The sequence below is a fragment of the Leopardus geoffroyi genome, chromosome D2 (genome assembly GCF_018350155.1).
Source record: "Leopardus geoffroyi isolate Oge1 chromosome D2, O.geoffroyi_Oge1_pat1.0, whole genome shotgun sequence".
NCBI lineage: Eukaryota > Metazoa > Chordata > Mammalia > Carnivora > Felidae > Leopardus > Leopardus geoffroyi.
The window spans coordinates 52,285,955-52,312,933 of record NC_059334.1 but is presented as its reverse complement, the minus strand read 5'-3'; the positions used below and the strand labels follow the sequence as shown (position 1 = coordinate 52,312,933).

Here is a 26,979-nt window from a genome sequence, read left to right as displayed (position 1 = left end):
GTCTAACTTCCCATTCAAGAAAGTAATTCTGTCTACAGCATCCCTGACATATGAACTCCAGGTTATACCTGAATCCAGCCGGCATCCAGACAGAACAGCTAGGAGAAGTCAGCACTAGGAATTCCAAGAGGGTAAAAGAAGTCTGCTAAGAGGTCTTTTCCTCTAGAGTGGTGCATACAAATACTCCAAGTTCAGGTTGGGGCTGAGCCCAGATTCCACATGACTGGCACAGATGAGAGGGCCTCAGACAAGCAGTGGGGGCTCAAACACATGGACCATATTCAGAGTCAACGCACCCACCCAAGGAGGAGGCAGGTAGGTTGTGGGCAAATAAGTTGGTTCAGACATCAGGATTTTAGTATGGACAGAATGGAATACAGGAATCAGTGTGGAAGCAAAGGCTAATGAATTTGAACAAACAATCCAAACAAAGAAGGTCATAGCTAATCATGACTTTCTTTTTGACTGTCATTCTCCACAGCAGACATTTCAATGTTCTTTTTTTTTTTTTTTTTTTAATTTTTTTTTCAACGTTTATTTATTTTTGGGACAGAGAGAGACAGAGCATGAACAGTGTCTCCAGGGGCAGAGAGAGGGAGACACAGAATCGGAAACAGGCTCCAGGCTCCGAGCCATCAGCCCAGAGCCCGACGTGGGGCTCGAACTCACGGACCGCGAGATCGTGACCTGGCTGAAGTCGGACGCTTAACCGACTGCGCCACCCAGGCGCCCCTGTTTCAATGTTCTTAAGGTTCTTGACACTGTTGTGGACTGAACTGTGTCTTTCAAATAGATAGGTTTGAAGATATACTGAAGTCCTAAACTCTAGGACCTGTGAATGTAACCTTAATTGGAAAAAGGGTCTCTGTAGATGTAATCAAATTAAGATGAGGTCATACTGGATTGGGGTGGGCCCTAATTCAATGACTGGCATCCTTACAAGAAGAGGGAAATGTGGACACAGAAAGGCATACACGAGATAATGCCATGTGAAGACAGAGGCAGAGATTGGAGACAGGCATCTCCAAGCCAAGGGACACCAAGGATTGCTGGTAACCACCAGAGGCCGGGACAGAGGCATGGAACACATTCTCTCTCAGAACCTTCAAAAGGAATCAATTCCCCCCAATGCCTGGATTCTAGACTTCTAGCCTCCAGGACCTTGAGAGAATAAAGTTCTGTTGTTTTAAGCTATCACGTTTATGTTCTATGTTACAGCAGCAGGAGGAAACTAATATACCCTCCACAGAGAGAAGTGAATTTCCTACTTCCATTTCCTCTTCCTACTTCCTCTCTTCCTTCTCATTCCACAGTGTGAGTAAGAGGTGCTCTTCTCTCCTCACTGGAGCTGACGTCTCAACCCCTACGCTTTGCATTTTTCCTTGATCCCATCCTCATACCGCTCACTTCTCTATTCTACAAGTTCATTTTATTATTCTATGTTCCTACTGAAACTTTAGTCTCCCTCTGTATTAGATCCTTGCCCTTGACAACACTACCCTGCAAGATCCTGCTTTTCTTTCAGTTCAAGCTACTCTAAAGGCAGTCTACGTTGCCCTTACATCCTCGCCACTAGTCCACCCCTTAACTTTTACAATTTGCACTGTCCTCACGCCATCCTACTGAAACTGTTCTGTTAAGTCACCTATGCACACATTGACCAACAAATCTTTGGCTTTGTCTCAGTTCTTACTCATCTTATCCTCACTTAGCAATGACACTATAGACTATATCCTCTCCTTTAATTTTTTCCCCCTTGATTTCTAAGTCACAGCGCAACATGATTTTTTCCCTCTTTCAGGACTCACTTCCTTTTCTTTCACCAACTCTTCTTTCCATGAAGGCATTACAAAAAACTACTTTTGGCTTTCTTTTCCTTTATCTATTTCTGCCATTCATTAGCTATGTACATTCAAGCAGGGCAAGTCACTTAAAAGTCTCTGTGGCTTAAGTTTCCTTAGCCTTGAAATGGGAAAAGAATTCCAACATCAGACTGCTGTAAGGACTAAAGGAATTCATACATATGTACAGTGCTTAGAACTGTGAGTGGCACACAGTAAGCACTACATGAAGTTGCTGCTGTGGCTGCTGCTGTTACTGCTTGGGGACATCTACTCCGACAGCCATTTCCTCTGTTCTGAATTCTCTTTTGTTTTACTCTATGTAGTATATACAGGTGACCACTTAACAATGTGGGGGTTAGGGGCAACCAACCCCTCATTCGGTTGAAAATCCATATATAACTTTTGACTCCCCCAAAACTTAACTACTAATAGTGTACTGTCGACTGGAAGCCTTACTGATAACATAAACAGTTGGTTAACACATATTTTGCATGTCAGATGTATTATATACTGTATTCTTACAATAAGATAGAGAAAATAAAATGTTAAAAAAATCATAAGGAAAATATATTCGCTGTACTGTATTTATTTTAAAAATCTGGGGGCGCCTGGGTGGCTCAGTCGGTTAAGCGGCCAACTTCGGCTCAGGTTATGATCTCGCGGTCCGTGAGTTCGAGCCCCGCGTCAGGCTCTGTGCTGACAGCTCAGAGCCTGGAGCCTGTTTCAGATTCTGTGTCTCCCTCTCTCTGACCCTCCCCCGTTCATGCTCTCTCTCTGTCTCAAAAATAAATAAACGTTAAAAAAAAAAATTAAAAAAAAATCTGCATATAAGTGGATCTATATGGTTCAAACCTGTGTTAAGAGTCAACTATACTTGCTAAGAACCTCTAATGGACAAGGTAACTGCCTAGGGCCTGTGGGGATTACAAAGGTATTTATTCCCTCATGGAACATACAGTCTAAGAGATTATAGTATACAAGTGATATTTCATAAGACTGGGAGACTAATAAGAGGTAATAACAAAAGAAAACCTAAATGGAACGTCAAAGAAGGGAAGAACTGTATCTGGTTGGAGAGAATCAGCAAAGGTTTGGTAAAGAAGTAGCTTGGAAGGACAGGATCTCTGTCAGGTGGAGATGAGGGGAGAGTGCATTCCAGGCAGTGGGATCAAACTGGCAAAAAAAACCCTCTGAGGTAAGGTGTGAGGCATCCAGGAGAAGAGTTGAAATGTAAGTTATATGTGGGGGAAAAGTGGGACATAATGACGAAAAGCTGTCATATTTTGAACATCCTTGAGTGTCATGGTAAAAAAATTTTTTAATTTAATTTTGGAAGCGTTAGGGAATGTGAAGATGATGTAATAAGAGTTGTATGATTAATGTGATATGATTAATCAGGCAAGAGAAACAAGTCGATCAGGAGTTTCCTCTATCTGTCAGAGGAACAAGAGTTTTGTTGTCAGAAATTGTGAACTGAATTTTGGTTCTGACACTTAGCGGTGACCTCGGCCCAGTCATTTACCCTCTCTGAGACTGTTTCCTTACTTATAAAATGGTGTTCTAAACAGAAACTAAGATGGCCCCCATGAGTCTCAGTTTTCTAATATTCCATCGGGATTACATGACAAAAGGGACTGCAGAGAAATAAGTACTTAAGGTTACTAATTGGTTGACCTTAAAATAGGGAGATTATCCAGGTGGGCAAACCTAATGACTGAAACCTTTAGAGACAGAGAGTTTCCTCCCACTGGTTGCAAAAGATAAAGTCAGAGAGACTGGAAGCAGGAAGAGGGTTCAACACAAGGGCGCCAGCTGCCAGCCTTAAAACAGGAAGCTGTGATACTCCAGGGTCTATGAGCGGAGGTGGAGGGTGCAAGTGGTCTCTAGAAGCTGAGAGCATCCCTGGCTTATGGCCAGCAGGGAGGCGGGACGTTGGCCTTACAACTGCAAACAACGAATTCTGCCAGCAGCCTGAAGGTGCTTGAAGGATTCTTCCCCAGGGTCTAGCCCAGCAAACACCTCGTGAGGCGTGAGGCGCTGAGTAGAAAACCCTGCCCACCCACCAAGACCTCTGACTTAAAGAGCCATCAGCTAATAAACAGGTGTTGTTTTAAACAATTAGGTTTATGGTAATTTGTTATACAGCAATAGATAACTAATACAACAGGGATTGTAATATCTATTCTATTTTATGTGACTGTTGTGAGGCTCAAATAAAATAATGTATCCACAAATAATACACAAATAAAATTTATAGCTGGTATGCAGTTAACATGTCTCATATACATATCATTTCTCTCAACTCCACTCCCTCATCAAATAGGCTCATTTTCTTCGTTTGTTTAATGGTACCAAACTACAGGTTTATTTTATTTTGTTGTGGGCTAGGGGACTGTGACGTAAAGGGCACAAGTGCCTCCTTGGAGTAAGCCTGAGATGACAGAATATGAATTTATGTATGTGTGCACACTGTTGAGTATATAAATAAAGGAAAAAGGAAGTTACCAAAGGCAAAGGTTGATAAATCAGATAATGTAAATACTAACCTGCAAAAGTGTAAATTATTGTGTAAATTAAGTAAAAGTGTAAATCAATAGGTCGAACACTAGTGTGGAATGTCACCTAAAAATCTGTGTAAGAATAATTTATGCCAGGGGTGCCTGGATGGCTCCGTCGGTTAAGTGTCCAACTTTGGCTCAGGTCATGATCTCATGGTTCATGAGTTCGAGCCCCACGTCGGGCTCTGTGCTGACAGCTCAGAGCCTGGAGCCTGTTTTGGATTCTGTGTCTCCCTCTCTCTCTCTCTGCCCCTCCCTGGCTCTCTCTCTCTCTCTCTCAAAAATAAATAATCATTTTTAAAAATTTTAAAAAAAGAATAATTTATGCCACATGCACCTGATGGACACAATAATTTACCAAAAACTGTGTCCTTAAACGTTTCTAGGTTTGTTTTCTTTTGTTTGGATGCAAGGGACATTTAAACCTTTGCAGATTTCTTTTGTTATAGGCCAGGGGAACTCAAAATTATGCAAGTAATGGATGTTTCCTGTGACGAAACAATACAGAGTTGTATAAAGAAATAAAGCATATTTATAATATACACCCAATTCTACTTTTCTGAGAAAACCATTAACTGATTGGTGGGCATCCTTCCATGCCTCTTCATATGCTCAAAGAAGTAAAAAAGGTTTCCCTATTCTTAGAAAATTGGAGTCATATTATGTGTAACTTGGATTCTTCATTTTACAGTGTATTGTGTGGCTCTTTCTCCTAGACACTTTATATACATATCACATTTTTCTTAATAGAGGCATAGTTTTCCAAGCCATCCATTCATAAAAGTGCCAATTTTCACACTCCCTAGACAACATCACAGATATAAATCCTTTCACTCTTTGCAACTGAAGAGGAAAATGTTAACTTCTTGTTCTAATTTGTACTTCTTTAAATACAAGTGAGACTGAGCATCCTTTCACATGCGTGTTAACTGCTCATATCTCCTCTTTTGACTGGTCTGCTCATACCCCTCGCCTTTTTTTTTATTGGAATATTCCTTTTATTGATTTATTCATAATCTTTATGATTAAGGATATGTTTCTCACCAACTGTGACATTTATAGACATTTATATTTTAACTTTATGACTTTTAAAAATTCCTACGGAAGTTTTAAATTTTCTTATGTACTCAAACTTGTCAATTTTTTTGTTTTATGGCTCTTGGCATTGTCGTCATGCCAGGAGACCGTGTAGAAACAACCTCCTGCCTTTTCTTCTAGTATTTTTTAGTTTTAAAAATCTCAAGTTATTATTTTTGATAGGTTAACCAGTCATCCTGATTCCATTTTTTGAACAGCTGAATACCACTTATACACTGCACTTTTACTGTCCATTTGGCTACTTTTGATGCAAGTAGAATAGCTTTATATGTCCTCTGGAGGAACGGGCTTCCTCAGTGTTTTTGCTTGCATTTTCTTGGACAATGACTCTTCTAGATCACATAGGGTACCATTTTCTTAAGTTCCCCCCCAAAGAACTGCCCAAAATTTGATTAAATGTAGAGAGTAAACCAGGTATACCTGACATCTTTATGATATTCATGACATTTTTCCATCCCACGACCTTTTAGTCTTTTGATAAAGTATTACACTTTTCTTCATGTAGGTTTTGCTTGTTTCCTTTTAGGTTTATTTCTAAGTATTTCATTGTTTTCCATCAAGTCTTCTAATTGATTATTCCTCAAATAAAGGAAATCTAGTGAATTTTCGTATATTTGTTTTGTGTCCGGCTGCCTAGCCAAACGTTATTATTCATGAGATTTATATGCCATTCATACCTTACCCTATGTAACCATCACCTACAAATAACAATTTTGCTTCTTTCTGTAAATATTTATACAGCTTATTTCTTTTTCATACTGTATTAATTAACTTCACCTACCAGATGACTCTTTAATAGTTTGATAATATACTTTCAACCAAAATATACAGACTATGTGTACTTTTAATTATTATTAATTTACCATTCTTGATGTTAGGGAAAACAAGATGTGTAGGTGAACTTCTGTTTTCAGCAGCTTCTTTCTTCTGGTTAACAGTTGAAATAAAACTGCTAAAAGTGGAAATTTGGCCTTTGGATCCTCTGTCCAAACCCTAAAAACAGAAAAGTTAACATTGCAGCACAATTCCCACTGGCTATATTTAAATTATTTTATTGCAGAAATCATAAACACTTATAACAGAGATTTTAATTTGATGATAGATGTATGATAATAGACAAAATATGTAACATTGACTTACCTTTTCTAGGACCAAATTGTTTTAAATATACAATGAAAATAGTCATCTCATGCTATAAACCGACAGAGTTTGGAAACAGGGGTATTAACAGTATCTTCCTCACAGGGTTACTGTGAGGTTTCACTGAGATAATGCACAGAAAGTAACCGGCATAGCTCCTCGCACAACACGCTCCATTCATGTTAACTGCTCTTTTCATTTTGTATTTAGATAACTTTATTTTTATGAGCTCCACAAATATTATTTCCAATAGGTAACATGCATGTGATACTTCACACATCAATTCATTGAAGGTTTTGTTGTCTTTTGATGCAGCAACTTGAAAAGTTCAGGCAAAAAGATAAACCTTTTATTAGAGTTCATTTCTTTTCGAGCACTGTGACTATACCTTGGGTGTGCCAGAATTTAAAAAGATAATGCTAACATAATAAAGGTCACATGTGAAAAACTCACAGCTAATATCATCCCAAATGGGGAAAAACTGAGAGCTTTTCCTCTACGGTCAGGAACAAGACAGGAATGTGCGCTCTCACCACTTTTATTCAACATAGTACTGGAAGTCCTAGCCTCAGCAATCACGCAACAGAAAGAAACAAAAGACATCCAAATCAGCAGGGAAGAAGTAAAACCTTCACTATTTGCAAAAGACATGATACTATATATAAAAAACCTGAAAGACGCCACCAAAAAAACTGCTAGAACTGAAAAACGAATTCAGAAGTTGCAGGACACAAAATCAACATACAGAAATCTGTTGCATTTCTACACACCAATAATGAAGCAATAGAAAGAGAAATTAAGGGATCGATCCCATTTACAATTGCACCAAAAATATTAAGATACCTACGAATAAGCCTAATCAAAGAAGTGAAAGCCTCTACTCTGAAAACTACAAAACACTGCTGAAAGAAATTGAAGATGACACAAGGGAATGGAAAGACATTCCATGCTTGTGGACAGGAAGAACAAATATTGTTAAAATGTCTGTACTACCCAAAGCAATCTACATATTTATGCAATCCCTATCAAAACACCAACAGCATTCTTCACAGAGCTAGAACAAACGATCCTAAATTTTGTATGGAACCACAAAAGACCCTAAATAGCCAAAGCAATCTTGAAAAACAAAGCAAAGCTGAAGGAGACACAATTCCAGACTTCAAGAAAACCCAGAAATGAACCCACAACCATATGGTCAATTAATCTTCAACAAAGCAAGAAAGAATAATCAATGGGAAAAAGACTGTCCCTTCCACAAATGGTGCTGGGAAAATTGGACAGCAACATGCAAAAGAATGAAACTGGACCACTTTCTTACACCATATACAAAAATAAATTCAAAATGGATTAAAGACCTAAACGTGAGACAGGAAACCATTAAAATCCTAGATGAGAACACAGGCAGTAACTTCTTTGACATCAGCTGCAGCAACTTCTTTCTAGATACGTCTCCGGAAGGGACACAAAAGCAAAAATAAGCTATTGAGACTGTATCAAAATAAAAAAGTTTATGCACAGGGAAGAAAATAAACAACAAAACTAAAAGGCAAGCTACAAAATGGGAGAAAATATTTTCAAACAACATATCTGATAAAGGGTTAGTATCTAAAATATATAAAGAATTTCTAAAACTCAGCACCCAAAAAATGAATAATCCAATTTAAAAATGGGCAGAAGACATGAAGAGGCATTTTTCCAAAGAAGACATACTGATGGCCAACAGACACATGAAAAGATGCTCAACAGCACTCAAGATGAAGGAAATGCAGACCAAAACTACAATGAGATACCACCTCACACCTGTTAGAATGGCTACAATTAACAACACAAGAAACAATAGGTGTTGGTGAGATGTGGAGAAAGGGGAACTCTCTTGTACTGTTGCAAACTGGTGCAGCCACTCTGGAAAACAGTATGGAGGTTCCTCAAAAAGTTAAGGGGCTCCTGGGTGGCTCAGTCAGTTAAGCGTCTGACTTCAGCTGAGGTCATGATCTCACGGGTTGTAGGCTCAAGCCCCGCGTGGGGCTCTGTGCTGACAGCTCAGAGCCTGGAGCCTGCTTCAGATTCTGTGTCTCCCTCTCTCTGCCCCTCCCCCATTTGCATTCTGTCTTTCTCTCAAAAATAAACATTAAGAAATTTTTTTTAAGTTAAAAATAGAACTACCCTACAATCCAGCAACTGCACTACGTATTTACCCAGAGAATACAAAAATACTAATTCAAAGGGGTACCTACACCTTGATGTTTATGGCACATTATCTACAATAGTCAAATTATGGAAAAAGCCCAAGTGTCCGTTGATTGATGAATGGATAAAGAAGATGTGGTGTATACATACTATGGAATATTGCTCCTTTAATTTGTCTTTCAGTTTCTTTTTTTCTTCTCCTCCTTCCTCATTCACCAAACTGACCTCCATTTGCCTTTTCAGAATCAGCTCATATAACATGTAGCAGAAATATTTACAATTACCATGGATTCACGCTCCCACTTTCCCCACTCTTTTACAGACAAGTGGGGCCATCTGACTCATTCTAATGGGGACAAGTAGAAATTTTACTTCCTCATTGCCTAGACTTAGGCTCAGTGAAGACTAATTAGCATTTCTGAGTTAGGATTAGTCTATATAATCCAGCCCATTAAACATATTGCCTAACTAAAGTAGTCTTCTTTTTTTATGTTTATTTATTTATCTTGAGAGAGAGAGAGAGAGAGAGCACATGAGCAGGGAAGGGGCAGAGACAGAGAGAGGGAGAGACAGAATCCCAAGCAGGCTCTGCACTGTCAGCACAGAGCCTGACACGGGGCTCGATCCCACGAACCATGGGACTATGAACTGAGCTGAAATCAAGAGTCGGATGCTTAACTGACTGAGCCCCCCAGGCACCTCTGTAAAGTAGTTTTCTAATGGATGTAGGATATGAATCTGTTTTCAGAATCATAAACAGGATCATGTAGGGTCTTGTACAAAATCTATGATGTGATGAGTGGCTCAAGAAATGACTATTCCTGTGATAACATAGTAAAACAAGTCATTTATTGAGTACTTGCTATAGGCTTGGTGCTGTATTAAGTACCTTAATATAACATTCCTATGAGGTATGTATTTACACCCCACTTTGTGAATGAGGAAACTGAAGTGCCAAGCCCACAGCCACAAAGCTGGTAAGTGGGGATTCAAACTCTGAATGACTCTGAACTCTCTACCCTTAAATCACCTTATATCAAAGTCTCTCAGTATAGTAGCTATCACTTATTAAGAATCTATCCTGTGACAGTAAGTGTGTTATACCTAACACAGGCTGTTTTCACAACAACCTTTTGTGGCTGACATGATCTTCTTGACTTTTACAGATATATGCTGAATGAAATTCAATAGCTTTAGGACCAACTCACCTAAGCAGAGGAAATTAATGTTAAAGAGAAAAACTAAGTGTACTTTAAGGAAATATTTGATGTCCTAGCAATCCAGGAAAGACTCAATATTTTATTTTCCTCTTGCTTCCTCTACCCCTTCTCAATAAAAGAAGGTCCCAAAGAACATTGCTCAGTTCATATGTGGAATCTCCAAATAATAAAAAATAACAACTAACTGATCCTATCAATAAAGCCATTTAACAGTTATCAATTCTAATCTCTAGTAGAATTAGAATACAGATTCCCAAGGAGAGAGAAAATTGGATAAAGAGATAAGACAGTGATATCCAGGGGCACCTGGGTGGCTCAGTCGGTTAAGTGGTTAAGCATCAGACTTTGGCTCAGGTCATGATCTCACAGTCTGTGAGTTCGAGCCCTGCGTCAGGCTCTGTGCTGACAGCTCAGAGCCTGGAGCTGCTTCGGATTCTGTGTCCCCCTCTCTCTCTGCCCCTTCCCTGCTCATGCTCTGTCTCTCTCTGTCTCAAAAATAAATAAAAACATTAAAAAAAAAAAGACAGTGATATCCAATATTTTTCTATAAAACAGTCTTAGTAAATTACATAATTTGCATAATCAAATTCACAAAACTAGTATGTTGATTAGGAAAATAAAATAAAAATAAGCTATATATTTAAAAAGTAAATCATTCCTTACTATAAATATTAGGATACTTAAATAAGAATTTTATTAACTACTAGGGCCAAGTTTGCTTATTTGTATGTTTTGTTCTATAGAATATCTTAAAGGATAGTGGGAGCAAATGCCAAATTTGATGCACTATATATTTCATTTACACATAGCAAGCAATATAAGTAACCAATTTGTAAAATGAGATCAATGAATGGCCTCTCAATAATGGAGCTTTGTTAACTTAGCTTTAAATATCTCTAATAAGTTAATATGCAAAGGAAGGTTTTTGTTTTTTCCACTGATAACTGTCAAAGACAGCCGTTATTTAAGACTTAGCAATAGTAGGATTTAGGGAGCAGTGTGGTTGAAATAGAGAATCAGAAGGGGAGAATGGCCCAGTAAGATGAGACTGGAAAAGCAGGCAGAACCATCTCATGAAGGCTTCAGGCTATGGAGTAGAGATGATGTGCTGGAAGGAGAAAGGGAAAAATCACTGAGGACTTCTAAGCAGGGAGTGACATGATCATATCTGTATCTTAGAAAAATCACTCTGTCGGCAGTGTAGGCAAGAGGCTGAAGGGAATAATACTAGAAGCTAAACCAGGCCTATCAGAGGAAATCTGAAGTCTGAACCAAGGAAGTCTGAACCAGGACAACAGGAACAGGGAAAGAAGAGGCATGGAGGGCTGGGCCAAAACAATGGCAAAACATAACAGCTATTTCAGTTCCAAATGTGAAGCGTAATGAGAATCACAGAACTCTTCCATAAATTACAAAATAAATAAGGAATGTAAAATGCTCTATTTCAAATTTCAGGAGAACAGGCATACTTTGACAACTCACCAAAAACTTGAAAATTCTAGACTGGGTTTTATAAGACTATGATTCATGAGTGACCAGAAAAGGAATCAATGCTCGCTGCTAGGCAAAAGCATGTTTCTCATGTCAAGATAATGGATATTTTACTAATTGACAGGGTTATCATTATGCCACTGTTGTGTAGCCACTGTTATGCACAACTAATATAAGGAGAGAACTGTGGGAAATACAGGCACACCTTTTGTTATGCTTTACTTTATCCTTTTTCACAGATACTGCATTTTTACAAATTGAAGATTTGTGGCAACTGCATCAAGGAAGTCTATCAGCACCATTTTTCCAATAACATTTGCTTACTTTGTGTCTCTGTGCCACATTTTGATAAGTCTTGCAATATTTCAAACTTTTTCATTATTATTATGGTGATCTGTAATCAGCGATCTTTGGTATAATTGTTTTGATCTATTGTAATTGTTTGGGGGCACCACAAACCATGCCCATATAAGATGGGAAATTTAATTGATAAATGTGTGTGTTCTGATTGTTTCATGGATTGGCCTTTCTCCCATCTCTCTCCCTCTCTTTGGGCCTCCCTGTCTCCTGAGAAACAACAATATTGAAATTAGGCCAACTAATAACCCTACAATGGCTTCTAAGTGCTCAAGTGAAGGCAAGACTTGCATATCTCACTTTAAATCAAAAGCCAGAAGTGATTCTGCTTAGTGAAGAAGGTATTTTGATGCATGCAATAAGCTGAAAATTAGGCCTGTTGCACCAAACAGCCAGGTTGAAAATGCAAAGGAAAAGTTCTTGAAGGAAATTAAAAGTGCTACTCCCATGAACACATGAATGATAAGAAAGCAAAACAGCTTTATGGTTGATATGAAGAAAGTTCTAGTGGCTTGGATGGAAGATCAGAGCAGCCACAACTTTCCCTTCAACCAAAGCCCCATCCAGAGCAAGGCCCTAACTCTCTACAATTCCATGAAGACTGAGAGAGGTGAGGAAGCTGCAGGAGAAAAGGTGGAAGCTAGCAGAGGTTGGTTCATGAGGTTTAAAGAAAGAAGCTGTCTCCATAACATAAAAGTGCAACGTAAAACAGCAAGTGCTGATGTAGAAGCTGCAGCAGACTATCCAGAAGATCCAGCTAAGATAATTCATGAAGGTGGCTGCACTAAACAACAGATTTTTCAGTGGAGACGTAACAGCCTCCTATTGGAAGAAGATTCATCTAAAACTTTCACAGAAAGGAGAAGTTAATGCCTGGTTTCAAAAGACAGGCTGACTCTCTTCTAGGAGCTAATGCAGCCGGTGATTCTAACTTGAAGCCAATGCTCATTGACCATTCTGGAAATTCTAGGGCCCTTAAGAATTATGCTAAGTCTACTCTCCCGGTGCTCTATAAATGGAATAACAAAGCCTGGGTGACAGCATATCTGTTTACAATATGGTTTACTGAGTATTTTAAGCCCACTGCTGAGACCTACTATTCAGAAAAAAAAAGATGCATTTCAAAATATTACTGCTCATTGACAAGGCACCTGGTCACTCAGGAACTCTGATGAAGATGTACAAGGCATCGGATATTGTTTCCATGCCTACTAACACAACATTCTACAGCTCATATATCAAGGAGTCATTTTGCTTTCTAAGCCATATTTAAAAAATACATTTCATGAAGCTATAGCTGCCATAGACAGGATTACCTCTGATAGGCCTGGGCAAAGTCAACCGAAAACCTTCTGGAAAGGATTTACCATTCCAGATGACATTAAGAACATTTGTGACTAATGGGAAGAGGTCAAAATATCAGTATTCACAGGAGTTTGGAAGAAGTTGACTCCAACCCTCACGGGAGGACTTTGTGGGGCTCAGACTTCACTGGAGGGAGATGTGGTGGAAAGAGCAAGAGAACTGGAATCAGAAGTGAAGCCCAAAGGTGGGACTGAACGGCTGCGATCTCACGATAAAACTTGAACAGGTGAGGAGTTGCTTCTTATGGATGAGTAAAGAAAGTGGTTTCTTGAGATGGAATCAACTCCTGGTGAAGACTGTTGAAATGTCAAGAAAGGATTTAGATTATTACGAAAACTTAGTTGATAAAGCAGCAGCAGGGTTTGAGACAAATGACTCTCATTTTGAAATTCTACTGTGGGTAAATGCTATCGACCAGCATCAGAGGCCGAAGAGAAATCATTTGTGAAAGGAAAGCCAATCAATGCAGCAAACTTCACTGTTGTCTTAAGAAACTGCCACAGACACCCCAACCTCAAGGCAAGACTGGGGTGCTTGGGTGGCTCAGTTGGTTGAGTGTCTGACTCTTGATTCTGGCTCATGGGATTGAGCCCCATGTTGGGCTCCACACTGAGTGTGGGATTCTCACTCTTCCTCTGCCCTTCTCCCCATCCTTTAAAGAAAATAAAAAGGCTTTGCTTAAGAAAAAAAAAACAAGGCAAGACCCTCCACCACGAAAAAAATTACAACTCACTGAAAGTCCAATGATGGTTAGCATTTTTTAGCAATAAAGTATTTTTAATTAAGGTATGTGTATTGATTTTTAGATATTATGCTTTTATACACTTAATAAGCTACAGTATAGTGTCAACATAATTTTATAGGCACCGGGAAACCAAAATACTCATTTGACTCACTTTATTGCAATATTTGCTTTATCGCAGTGCCCTAGAACTCAACCTACAGTATCTCTGAGGCATGTATGATTAAGCTGACAAAGAAGAAAAGGAGTCAACAGCCAAAGAGATATGAAATCCAAGAAAAGGTGATGTGTTAAAAACTAAGGGAGGATAAAGTTTCAAGAAAAAAGTAATCAACGATGTTAAATGATGGAGAGTGGTTAGGTCCGAAATGAGCCTACTAGAATGAGCAAGTGTGAGATCTAGGGGACACTGGAGACAACAAATTCAGGGAAGGCAGTGGCAGAAACTATATGAAATGGACTGGTGAATGAATGGGAAATTTGGGATGTAGGCAATGAGCAGGGATTGCTCTGTCCAGAAGCTTCATAGCAGGGGAGAAAGGCCAGTGGCTGGAAAGGTACAAAGGTTTGAGGGAAGATACACCGAGCATGTTTCATGGCTGCCAAATCCAATGTTTGCTTCTGTTGACCCCATAGCATTACTGCTATTCTTTGTGCAGGAATGGCCAAGGATGGGAGCGGAGACAGGCACTCAACCAAAAGGCAGCCATCTGTAGCCTATGTGGCTACACATTAGGTTACCTGACATAAAGGGCATCGATGCTTCCTAGCATTTCATCAGAAGGTCTTTCCAGACTTCAGATAAAGGAGTATGGAAAAGAGAGCCCAGCCAAGAGTAAGAGAACAGCAGAGGCACAGAAAGTAGCCAGTCTCTCTTCCACTTTGCTTTCTGGTTCTGATATGCATGCATGTATCATTGCAATAAATCCCCCTTTTTCTTTTCTTTTTTAAAAAAATTTTAATGTTTATTTTTGAGAGAGAGAGACAGCGTGAGTGGGGGAGAGGCAGAGAGAAAGGGGGACACTGAATCCGAAGCAGGCTCCAGGCTGCAAACTGGAGCCCAATGTGGCACTCAAATCCATGAACTGCGAGATCATGACCTGAACCGAAGTCGGATGCTTAACTGACTGAGCCACCCAGGCGTCCCCCACCTTTTTCAAAAAGGAGGCATATTTGGCCTTACTTTCTGCTCCTTCTAATCAAAAAACCTTAAATGAAATGAAAAAAAAAATCCTTGGTCTCGTAAGTCTCCCATTTGTAAGACAGCTGTGTTCTTGATACCTTATACTTAGATGACATGGGATAAATCGTGGACCGTTTTACAGGTTGACAGTACACTACAGATTAACAACAGCCAACTCTCAAAACAGCCGCTGCCCCACACTCTTGTCCAAGACATAAGAGAACTCTTACACGAAACCAATACTTTCATGAGAAGAAACAGGGCAGCATATTGTGCCGTGTAAACTAAAAATCAGAGAATCAACTCACCAAGCTATTGGGTATTAACTGACATCAAACATCAGACTAAATTAAAGGTTAGAGATCATTACTTTTTGAGTCATCTAAGAATTGGATCTACCACAATTAGTACATCTGGTTTCGTGAGGAGTTTCGGAAATGCGATCTGTGAGTCCTACAGAAGGAGAACATTAAGGATGAAGTCCTGGAATGTGGCCAGCCTGCAAACAGTGGGCTGGATGTGTTGAAGAACACAAAGTAGCAGGATACCCAACCAGCTGTTACAGATTGAAGATAAGCACTAATGGAGGGGGGGGGGGGGGGGGGCAGGGAACAGCAAGAATTCATTAAGGAAAAAACTCAAAATATTTAAACCTGGTATAGCAAATAATAGACTTGACTCTCTAGGCAGAGGCAACTGTGAGTTCAACGAACAGCAGGAAAATTTTTACGCAGTAATTATATAACTAATCAAAGATTACATTTCACAAGTACCTAACATTGACCTCAGTGGTCTCTATAATCACAAGCAATTTCAAAAAATGGAAATAAAAAATACTTAGACAAATAGACAAAAACTGCTCTGCTCCTGTTAACATATAATACTGTCAACTTTATTTTAAATTTTATTTTAATACAAATTCCTATTTTCAACTTTTACTGAGGAACAAACTACCCGAGTTAAATTTCTGATTTCTTTACCATATTTCTCATCAGATACTAATAAAAGGGGCATTCATAGTTTTCCATAATAGCTTTTGTGCTGAATACCAAGTTCCACCATATTCAAGATTGTGATAAAATTTACCTTGCTCATCCTCTAATCCCCAAAAGCTGCTGTACAATATAAAACATTTTTGTTCACATTCTAAACCAATCACTGATAAAATAATCCTTGCTGGCTCTGTTTCATCATGAAACATTTTCAAACCATAGCATCTCACCACTATGTTAGACTGAATTAAAATTGAATTTCTCTATCTACAAAACTCATTATTCATTCATAACATGGTTCAACCTACTAGTTTTGTGAACAAGCTGGAAATGCTTGCATTTTAAACTGTATCAAGTGAAAATTAATGTTACATTCTAGCTATTTGGATGGGTCAACTGGCCGAAATTTTACTCACGGAAGAGACCAACACTGCAAATGTACAGCTAGATGGACTTGACACAGAGCTCCGCGGATACGTAAGCTCTGGATGCAGAGCTGTCGCAGGGGCCCAGTCAATAGGACATGCTAGATTACATTCAGTATCGTCTATCTGACATGTACATGATGTATTTCAGAAAATGCTCCATACAATAAACAACATCTGGACATTCTAAAATGTGCAATAACACTTCGTTAGTTGGAAAACACACTTATGTAGAATACCTGTCATCAATAATGCCAAATAAAGAACCAAGGGAATTCAACCTGTGTCTCCAACTTTCTGGTCTCAGAATCCCTTTACCCTCTTAAAAATTATTGCATGTATTAATTCCTTTTAAGAGAACAATAAACCCATTTGTGGAAAATATTATTTTCCCAAACAAACAAACCTCTTAGTGAGAAGAGTGCCATTGTTTTGCATTTTGCAAATCTATTTTTTAACATCTGATTTCACAGAAGACAGCTGGATTCTTCTACCTGCTTCTGTGTTCAATTTGTTGCGATACCAAGTGTCATGTATCCTCTAGAAAACTAGGCTCTACACTCCGATGCTACACTTAGTATCATCATAGAAGTAGTTTCCACCTCATGTATCTCTATGAGGAGGAGGAGGAGGACACTCTGAGGATTGCAACAATAGGCATTCAAAGTAAGAATGAATTTAAGGAATCTTGGGAGGACAAGAAGATATTCTCTAGATCTGCACTGCTTAATATGCCCATTTGCTGGAGCATATACTACATTTGCTAGAGGGAGCTACTGAGTACTTGAAATGTGCTAGTCCAAACAGATATCTATGAAGTATAAAATACACAATTTTCAAAGGCTTAGTACAAAAGAGAGGCAAAGTCTCTCAGGAAGTGTCTATATTGGTTAAATACCGAAGTGTAAGTTTCTGGATATGTTGAGCTAAATAAAATATATTATTAAAAGTAACTTTTCCTCTTTATTTTTACTCTTTTTAATGTAGCTATTAGAAAGTTTTTAATTACATGTGTGGTTCACATTATATTTCTATTCGACAGAGCTGATCCAGACAGATGAAAACATACTTTCCTAAGCTAGACTCAATACAACATACGACCTTAGGAAAAAGAAAAGAACTATTATTCTGATTCAGAATATCCCTGCATCACTTTTGGATGAAGGGCTTTGCTGGAAAAGTGGTAAATATAAATGCAGTATAAAATAGACTATAGAAAAAGAACGAAAGATTATCTAAATGGATAAAAACTGAGTTTCTCGCATTGGTGATTTCTGATATGCATGTAGGGATAATAGCAATCTATACTCTGGGCCATGCCTCACTGAAATTTATTTTTCAAATCCAAAGATAAATATTTCAGCAACAGTTTAAGTGCTCCTAAGGTAACGCATGTATCATTCAGTATTAAGGAGTCCGGGGACTACCTATCATGCATAGAAAAACTACTTTACAAAAGATTAAGTGACTTTCTATGTTACTGAGCAAAGGTCACTGTATCAAAAGGCAGGTGAACATATGTACATTTATATGTTTTAAGTTAATGGGGCGCCTGGGTGGCTCAGTCGATTAAGGGTCTGACTCTTGATTTTGGTTCAGGCCATGATCTCATGGTTTGTGAGTTCGAGCCCCATGTCAGGCTCTGTGCTGACAGCTCAGAGCCCGGAGCCTGCTTCGGATTCTGTGTTTCCCTCTCTCTCTGCCCCTCCCCTGTTCTCTCCCTCTCTCAAAAATAAACATTAAATTTTTTTATATGTTTGTTTTAAGTTAAAGTAAAAAGCATTTAAGGTTCTCTGCTGTATCAATTTTTTTTTTTTTTTTTTTTTATAGAAACTGACCTAAACCACCAGTTAGGGACACATCAGATGAGAGGCCTCAATTGTATTGTACAAAGGAGACTATTTTAAGCCCTGTTACTGGATAAAGACATTTTGTTTTTCTTTCTTTTTTTTTTTTTCACAGTTCCCTATTAGGATGCTGCATTATAAAATCAGAAGTGCTAACTTTGCTCTATAGCCTTCTATTAAGATGTGAAAAGTTAGCTACTTGCAAGGTGTGAACTTCCCTCCCAAACTAAGTAGCACCAGTCCAAGTGGAATTGCTTTTCTTAAGTGACATAAACCAATTCTTTCAAAGGAGACTAGGAATAAGGATGTGGATTCTGAAACAAAATCTTGACACCAGAAAAGTCACAATGCAATTAATTAATCTTATAAATAACTGAAAAGTAATCCGACTTAATATAAAAGAAAGGTTAGTCCTGAAGCTCAGAAAATTCAGTATTCACTTATCAGGAAAGCAAGGTGGCATGGGAAATTTTATTCACCTATCTTACAACATAGGAATAGAAAAAAAATTTTCATCAACAGATTATCTTTATACAGTAAAATACTACTTTTAAAATGTCTGATTTGATGCAATCGCAATTCCTCAACCAATTTGCTATTCTTTAATAAAAACATGTGGATCAAAAGCAAGGTAATTTGAAAGAGAGCTCTTTTTAATGACTAGGCTCAGACTTCAGACAGACTTTTCAATTCAGTTGAATTAGTAAAATTTCAATAATTTCTAATTTTAAAATTTTTAAAAAATGTTTTATTTATTTTTGAGAGAGAGAGACAGAGTACGAGCAGGGGAGAGGCAGAGAGAGCAAGAGACAGAATCCACAAAGCAGGCTCCAGGCTCCGAGCTGTCAGCACAGAGCCCTACATGGGGCTCCGACCCATGAACCAAAGGATCATGAGACCTGAGCCGAAGTTGGACGCTTAACTGACTGAGCCACCCAGGCACCCCAATAATTTCTATTTTTAAGAGGCATATTCATTTACTACAATCATTCCCCCAAGATGTTTTTTGATTGCATACCAAAATGTCACTAAGTTACAAATATCAACTTAGGAACAACTTGTTATTCATGTAAGGCGTAGCCGTCTAACATTTTTGCCAGGCAAGACCAGAGAAAAAGTAGGGAAATCAAAGCTTCCCAGAGCCTTCTCAGCTCCACCTACTTCCTCACTTGTCTTCTGTTGATCCTTCTCTACTCCCTCTTCCTCAACTCAAACTCAAAATAAGTTAATTTCCAAACACTATGCCAAAACAAGCTGCTGCTCTGGCAACACTAGCTGTATCCCTTTGTGAAGCTATTTCTTTTCCTCTCCAAAAAGAAATTCACGTGAACCCAGGCATACACCAGCCCTGAAGAGTTCAGAGGACGCGTGAGGTCCTTTAATTCAGTGTGTGTGAGTGTCTGTGTGTGTATGTGTGTGTGTGGTGTCTACGCACAGAAAGAAAGGAGAAAGAAGACAGGGTGGTACGGGGCTGGAGGCCTGATACACAAAGTTGTGAAGGAGAGTACCAAAGCCACAGGATGGACTTAGAAAGGGCTGGCTGGCTTACAAACAGCTTTCCAGCGACAGATGTTGGTTTGCAAATAATAATAATAATGATAACAATATCATCCAACATTTATTCAGCTCACTTTGTCAAGCCTCTTTCCTAAATGCTTTTTGTGTATTAATTTAGTCTTCTCATTTCCCCTGTGAAGAAGATTCAGAATCATATAAGGCACCCTGGTTCACAACGCACAATGACCACTTTTCTCCAATCGTTAAATATAGTCAAATTACTCGCGTCCTAACATTCTGAATTAGTTATGAATGAGAGAATAAGCAGGCAACTACACAATGGCTGTGCAGTTAAAAAATTGACAAACAGACTTTACAACCCACTCAAAATTAGAGACACCCTGGATATGTGTTTATATAGCTATAGCCCTTCCTTTTTACATCGCAAGACTCTCAGATTATTTTTCTCTAATTAGACTGCTTTATTTTACATAGAAGTTAATGATATATTCACACCATCATGAAAACGGACACTATCAGATATCCTTGAACACATCTTTCTCTTCCATAATAGTTCTATCTCCAGTAACAAAATTTTGAACAAACTTGTCACTGGACCATAACCTCTTTTCAAAAATAACAAATACTGCTTGCTGTAGGTGCAGGTTTTTTGAACCACACTGCCCCTCACCAGCAATATAGTATGTGGAAAGAGCATACTATAGAGTTTTTGAGTCAGAAACATCTCAATTTTAAAACCAACTCTGCTCCTAACCGGCCATTTTACCCTCCAGCAAGGAACAGGTAACCTCTCTGACTCTCAGATTCCTTTTCTGTGAAATAAGAAGAGTATCTTCCTCACCATCACAGTGGTTGTGGTGACTGTTTTTGGTGGCAATCTGACTAAACAAGAGACACAGGGAAAATGCTTAGTGTAGAGTAGGTACTCAAATACTAGCTATTATTTATATGACTTATATGTATTAAGCATACACATATATGATGTATTTTTGTAATATCTGTTGTTTATTCAATTGCTTAAAATACCTTCGGCACCACAGCCTTCACTCTTTCCTGTCTCACCTCTTGTTTAGAACAAGATGGACAAAGGGCACAAGATTCTCCATATGTTAGATTGTTCCGAACACTAGATGGGACAGAGTTTATGTGAGTTTATACACATCATTTGGAATGATGTTGGCTGGATTACCTTTTTATGTAAACATGTTTCTCTGAGAGAACCTGTCTGGAAACTGCAGAATCCTTTTATGTATCAATCTTCCTTCTTTTTCATTCTGTTGTCTAATAAGGTTCCACATCATGCGGGTTCCTCCATCCCTCACCCTTATCACGTGGCCACCACCTGAGTGGATGCACCTGTCATCTTGGGTACCAACTACAAAGCTCCTTCCTTTACACTCTTCCTCCTCCTGTCCATGCTATTGCTAATCACCACCATGGATTTCATTATGTCATTCATTCTCTATTTAAGCAACTCCAGTGGCTTCCCACTAACCATGGACAAAAAAAAAAAAAAAAAGTCCATACTTCTGTGCCTAGTGATCTGGCTCCAGCCCCCATGCAATCTTACTTACCTCCCACAAGTTCCCAGCACGCTTCCATTGGACTCGCTGTATGGCTCCCTAATGCTTCTCTGTAAGCCTTGTTCATGTTGTTTTCCCCACTGGAGTACTTTTCCCACTTTCTTTTGCCCATCCAAATCCTATCATCCTTCAATGGCCAGCCAGCTTAAATAATTACCTTTACTTCCAGGCCTTTCTTCACAGTTCTGCACACATTGATTTCCTTACTCTGGTCTCCTAAGGGGCAAATTGTTTCTATGGCTCACTGTGACTTCTACACATTGCTTTGCTTTGTTATGTTTCTATGTGTTAGCCCTGCCTACCCCGAGGCAGGAATGTTTTTAAACCTTGTTTTTATGTTTTCTTAGCATCTAGCCCAAAGCTAAACATAATAGGTGTTTAATAACTGGTAGTTACATTTTGGCTAGTGGTTCCACTAACCCCATTTATACACACCTCATACAATGTGTACAAACTTCTCATTCCTGCTACTGATTTTCTATCAAATCTTCTCCACAAACTTTGTGCTTTCCCTCAAAACCTTCCCTCACCTTCCACCTACTTGACAAGTCCCCTGGCCCTCACTGTGGGCAAACTTCTCTTTGAAATCCTAAACTGATTTCCCCATTTCCCTTCACCTTCTTGACCTGATTAAAGCTAACTCTTGCTAGAACCCATTCCACTCCTTGCCACCCTATTCTGTGGAGAACCTCCTCCCTTTTCCTGTTCATCTGATTTAAATGTTGAAGTAGACAGTCAAACTCATCCTCACCACCACTCATTTCTGCTCTTCCTTTGACCACTTTCTTCTCCCCCATTCACCATATTTTTCTAACTTCCGTTAGCAACTATAGTAGCAACTAATTTGCAATATTCTCCTCCACTCTAATCCATCAGTCTCAGTAGATTCAGTGTTCACACCACCAGCCTTTCGTATCCACGCACTATTTCCAATTCCTTGGGCTCCTCACCTCTGCAGATCTGCACGACCTCGCCACACAAACCACGCACCTTGATGGTTCTCTCAGGGCTCTATCCTGAGCCTCTCGAGCATCCTAGAGCCACTTTAACCACCTTTTCTCTCAGTTCTCCCACCACCCCTGGTTTCTGCTGTGCCTCATTCATTTAATCCCTACCTTTCACCAGTCCATTTCAAATACTGCTCTACAAACTAAGTAGACTTGAAGCAATGTAGTTAAAACACAGATTCCATGGAGCCCTTAATTCAGTAAAGCATCAATTTTTCAATCTTAGCTACATGTGAGAAGTAAAAAGAAGCCGGAGATTGATTTCACTGGCTTGCATTTGAAACCGGGCAATGATGGCTCTAACAGCTCCCCAGGCGATTCTACAGTGCAACAAACGTTGAAAACCCGTGCTGTGGAGGGAGACCTGGGAATTAGGATTTTGACGTGCTACCAGGGTAACCCTGGTCAGTCAGGTTTGAGACCACTGTGTTAGGCACTTCCTGGCTAGAACGGGCTTCCTTCACACTTCAGGGGTCTTAGGATCAATCACTTTAGGGTTCTCTTTCCAGTACCCTGAAGCCCACTCCTGCACATTTCTTTAAACTTCCAGGATATAGTCCCAACTCTTCAGGCTTCATTAGGGTCATCATAATCTGACCTTCTACTTATTCTAGGGAGCTGTCACTCTGAATTATTTCCAAACTCTCACAAAAACGTGACAGAATGATTTTTGGAAAAAGCCAATAATGGAGGGTTACATTAATTGAATCGTGAACTCAGTCTACACAGACAGAACTGATCACCTGGGGCAAAAAAGAATCACGAAAGTAGCCCAGAGAAAAAAGTTACTGATGGCAATCAGGTTCCTAAGCAAACTTCCAGAAGCTCCATCTAATCCACAATGGAGGCTGAAAAAGAACCAAACAGGCCACAAACTGTCTTTCCCTGCCCCTCCACACCAAGGCCTTCCCCACTTGCTGGTGAACTGAGACATCATCCCAGCTCTCTTGCCCTCTGGAGAACCAAACACATATTTTCTTCAATTTTCTTTAATTTCTGTAATTCAAGGTTAAAAAAAAAAAAAAGCTTACTGAACTCTATTCTTCTGTTTGACTAGTGGTAAAAGTCCATAATCCTTTATTCACACTTCCGAAACCCCATAAGCTATTAAAATGGAAAGGCTTTTGTAACTCATATGGTGATGAAACATGTACCTGACCTGACCTCTTTGACAATCCAACCTGATCTGAACTGATCTGACGCTATTTATACTTAAGTCTGACTTCACCTCACTTAGTGGGAACAAACATACATTCCACTGCAGAACTACTGACATATTGGTTATAGGGAACTGGCCAGGACCCCACTTGTGGATATTATACATGACCTACATACCAAATTACCTTCCTAAAAATCTGAAAATTTCTGAATTCCAAGGGTTTCAGGAAACAGTCTGTAGTCCTGGGTCCATACTATCAATTTCTCCAAGTTTTTATTACAAGCCTTCAATTTTTCAGCCACACTGAGATAAATATGTTTTGGGGAGGACACTCACTTGAGGACCCACATTCATGTAACTTTCTCATAAGCATATGCATTCATTGTTTTAAACAACCGAAATAGAAATGAACTTTTAAAACACTGCCTTTTTGCAAGTTCAGAAAGTCCTGGATAAGCTCTGAAAGTCCAGGGTACCAACACAGGAACCCCAATGGGTCTGCAAGCAGATGGATGACAAATTCCTTCAAAGCATTTCCCAAAGTGATTCCTAACCGCAACTCCAATTTACCACTCAACTGTAGCTATATTTTACCATATGTGTTCTTTTATTACTGTCCACACTTAGCCACAATGATTTAATGAAGAGAGCCTGTTCTAACAATTTCCAGTTATCGCAGTCCTTAGACATTTTTGAAAAACCTACAGAATCAAAACATTATTCCTAACGCTTTAAAGAGTGAGCTATTTTAGTAACTTCTTAGTCATTTAAGAGGGAGGTTTTAAGAAATGAATTGCAAGTAGGAATAAAGAAAATGTATCATGTTCTTTAAACTTTTACTATTTTGTCAAGCACAGATGCATGACAAGTCATGGTCTTTAAATGTACCAAAGCAAACTTTCAGAAAGTACATGTTATGTCAAATAAAAATCCCAGAAGTTAAAGATTAATTTTTGTGTGTGTGCTCCAAAGTACCAGAGTCATAACCATCAGTAAAAACAGGGAAGGGGGGGGGGGGGGGTTGTCCCATTACATCATCTGGCAATATGTAGTTTGAAGCCGCTGAGCGCTCTCCAAATAATCCTTAAGAAAATCCAGCTGGGAAATCATCCCTGTCAAGCTTAGATAACTTGAGTTTAAATAAAAGGTTAAAAAAGCCTCCCCACCTTACGTCACATGTCTGTACCATATGAAAACTAAAACCATCACCGAGGCATCTACCTCCCACTACCCTGACAGCCACGGAAAGGTCACAATTAAGTGGAAACTCGCCGCCCAGCCTGTGCAATCCGAAGGGGGGAAGGGAAAGAAAAGCGAAGCCAGGGGGGAAATCTCGGCGCTCCTAAGGCAGGCAGGCAGGCAGGCAGGCACCTCCGTGGAAAACCCACTCCTCCCTGCCTGACACCTTATCCTCATCCAACAGATGATAACGTCGCCTCCGAGATGCTGGCCATTTCCTTAGACAAAGCGGGCCCCTCAAAGCAGACAATAACCGCGAACAGCCAGCGGACGCGGCCACCCCAACATTTCCCGAGGGTGAAAGGTGCAGCTTTAGAGGTGTTCGCGGCTGTCCACCAGGCACACTCTACTGAAGCCCGGGGAAGGGTGGCCCCGGCGCATCTCCGCGGGGGGCCCGGAGGGTCTCCGAGCGCCCCCCGCCCTCCCTCCAGACGCCCGCCGTCGGGGCGCCCGGCTGCCCCCGCCCGTCACCTACCGCAGTCGCGCCGGCGCCCGCCGACACGATGGGCGGCAGCTTCTCGCGCTCCGGCTCCTTCCCTTTCCTCTCGTCCGGAGCGGCCGCCGCCACCTCCGGCGGCGCGGCAGGCGAGGGCACCCGACCCGCCTCACTCATGTCGGGCCGGGCGGCGGGAGCGCGAGGCGGCGGCGGCGGCGGCGGCGGCCGGGCTGCTGCTGGGGCTGGCGCTGCTGCCGCCGCGGCCGCGAGAGGGCTCTGGGCCGCCGCTTCCAACCGCCGCCGCCGCCTCCGCCCGCGCTCCCCGCGCCCGCGCTCCCCGCGCCCGCGCTCCCCGCGCCCGCGCTCCCCGCGCCCGCGCTCCCCGCGCCCGCGCTCCCCGCGCCCGCGCTCCCCGCGCCCGCGCTCCCCGCGCCGCCCGGCCTGGTGTGCGAGCCCAGATGCCCCGCCCTGCCACCACCCCCGCGCGCGCCCGGGCCCGCGGCCGCCGCTCGCCGCTCGCCGCGGCCGCCCCCGCCCCGCCCCGGGCTCGCGGGTTGCTGGTCGGGGCGCCCGCCGCTGCCGGCCGGGCCGTTCTCGGGGTTGGGAGAGGAGGCGCCGCGGCCGACGCCGGCCGCCATGTTGTTTGCCGACTGTCGCCATGCAGGGCGAGGAGGGGTCTGCCCTAGAGGGTCTGGGCTCCGGGGTACAAGCGGAGGTCTGCAGAGGGTCGGGCCGGGATAGAGAGCGCCCGAGTTGGCGCTGGTTAGGGCGGGGCGGGCGCGGCCACATGCTTTACATGGACAGCCCTGACCTTGGGCGTCCGGGACCCGCGGGACCTGGCTGGTGGCCTTTCCCCTCCCCTCCCCCGCCCAGTGCCCACAAAGCCTTGGGGTCACTGCTTGTCCCTGCCTGCCCGCCTGCTCCAGGAGAGGCGGTCTCGAGCCTGCGCATCCTCAGGCGACAGCCTTTCCTTTCTTAGCCCACCGATCCTTTCCAGATGCCCTGAGAGCCCCCACCTACAAAGGAAAAACCTGGGGGTGGGGGGGAAGTGAGACGCCGTGGGTTCCACCTTCTCCACCACAGCGCTGGACGGCCAGGCCACACTTTCCATTCCTGTTCGTTTCGTCCCCCCTTTGACTGCCAAATCCGCCTCTCCCTTCCCGTCCCCACGCGCCTACATCTCGCTCTCTCCCTGCATCCCTTTCCTGCCTCCTATCCCTGCTTCGTTCCTTTCCTTTTATAAGTTACAGATGGACAGGCTCAAACTCCGCTGCTGCGTAGACTCATATTCCTTAATGTCAGATCATTAATATGGGAAAGAACTTTCAAACAGAAAAGGAAAGCTTCTTAATCATGATATTACAATCTCTCCCCCACCCCCAACCACAAAGACAATTTCCTTTTCTTTCTTGTCGCCCCCTCTTTTTTCTTTTCTCAGTCTACTGGAGCAGCGGGGACACCTGCAGATATGAGGAGGGAGAGAGTAAGAATGCGCTGTTTTGCCTATTAAATGTAGGCAATTTCTTGGCATTCAGGTCTTCAGATTTTTAGGTTGTGGCTTTGTTGCTTTGAGGTTGAGTGAATTGTC

The 26,979-nt window shown here is 41.2% G+C and overlaps 1 protein-coding gene across 4 annotated transcripts in view; it reads right to left on the bottom strand.

Annotated features, from left to right (window-relative positions):
• The window catches only part of HECTD2 (HECT domain E3 ubiquitin protein ligase 2), a 79,206-nt gene extending 53,496 nt beyond the window's left edge, over window positions 1-25,710 (bottom strand). For 2 of the 4 annotated variants that reach the window (XM_045438190.1, XM_045438189.1), the window contains exons 1-2: window positions 25,431-25,703; window positions 6,364-6,493 (exon numbers count right to left, since the gene is read on the bottom strand). In XM_045438190.1, the coding sequence (XP_045294146.1) occupies window positions 6,364-6,493; window positions 25,431-25,568 (268 nt within the window). In that variant the 5' untranslated portion in view covers window positions 25,569-25,703. Of the gene's footprint in view, window positions 1-6,363; window positions 6,494-25,430 lie in introns of all 4 variants that reach the window. The other 2 variants (XR_006701597.1, XM_045438188.1) reach the window with 2 other exon arrangements.
• Window positions 25,711-26,979: the final 1,269 nt, after the last annotated feature.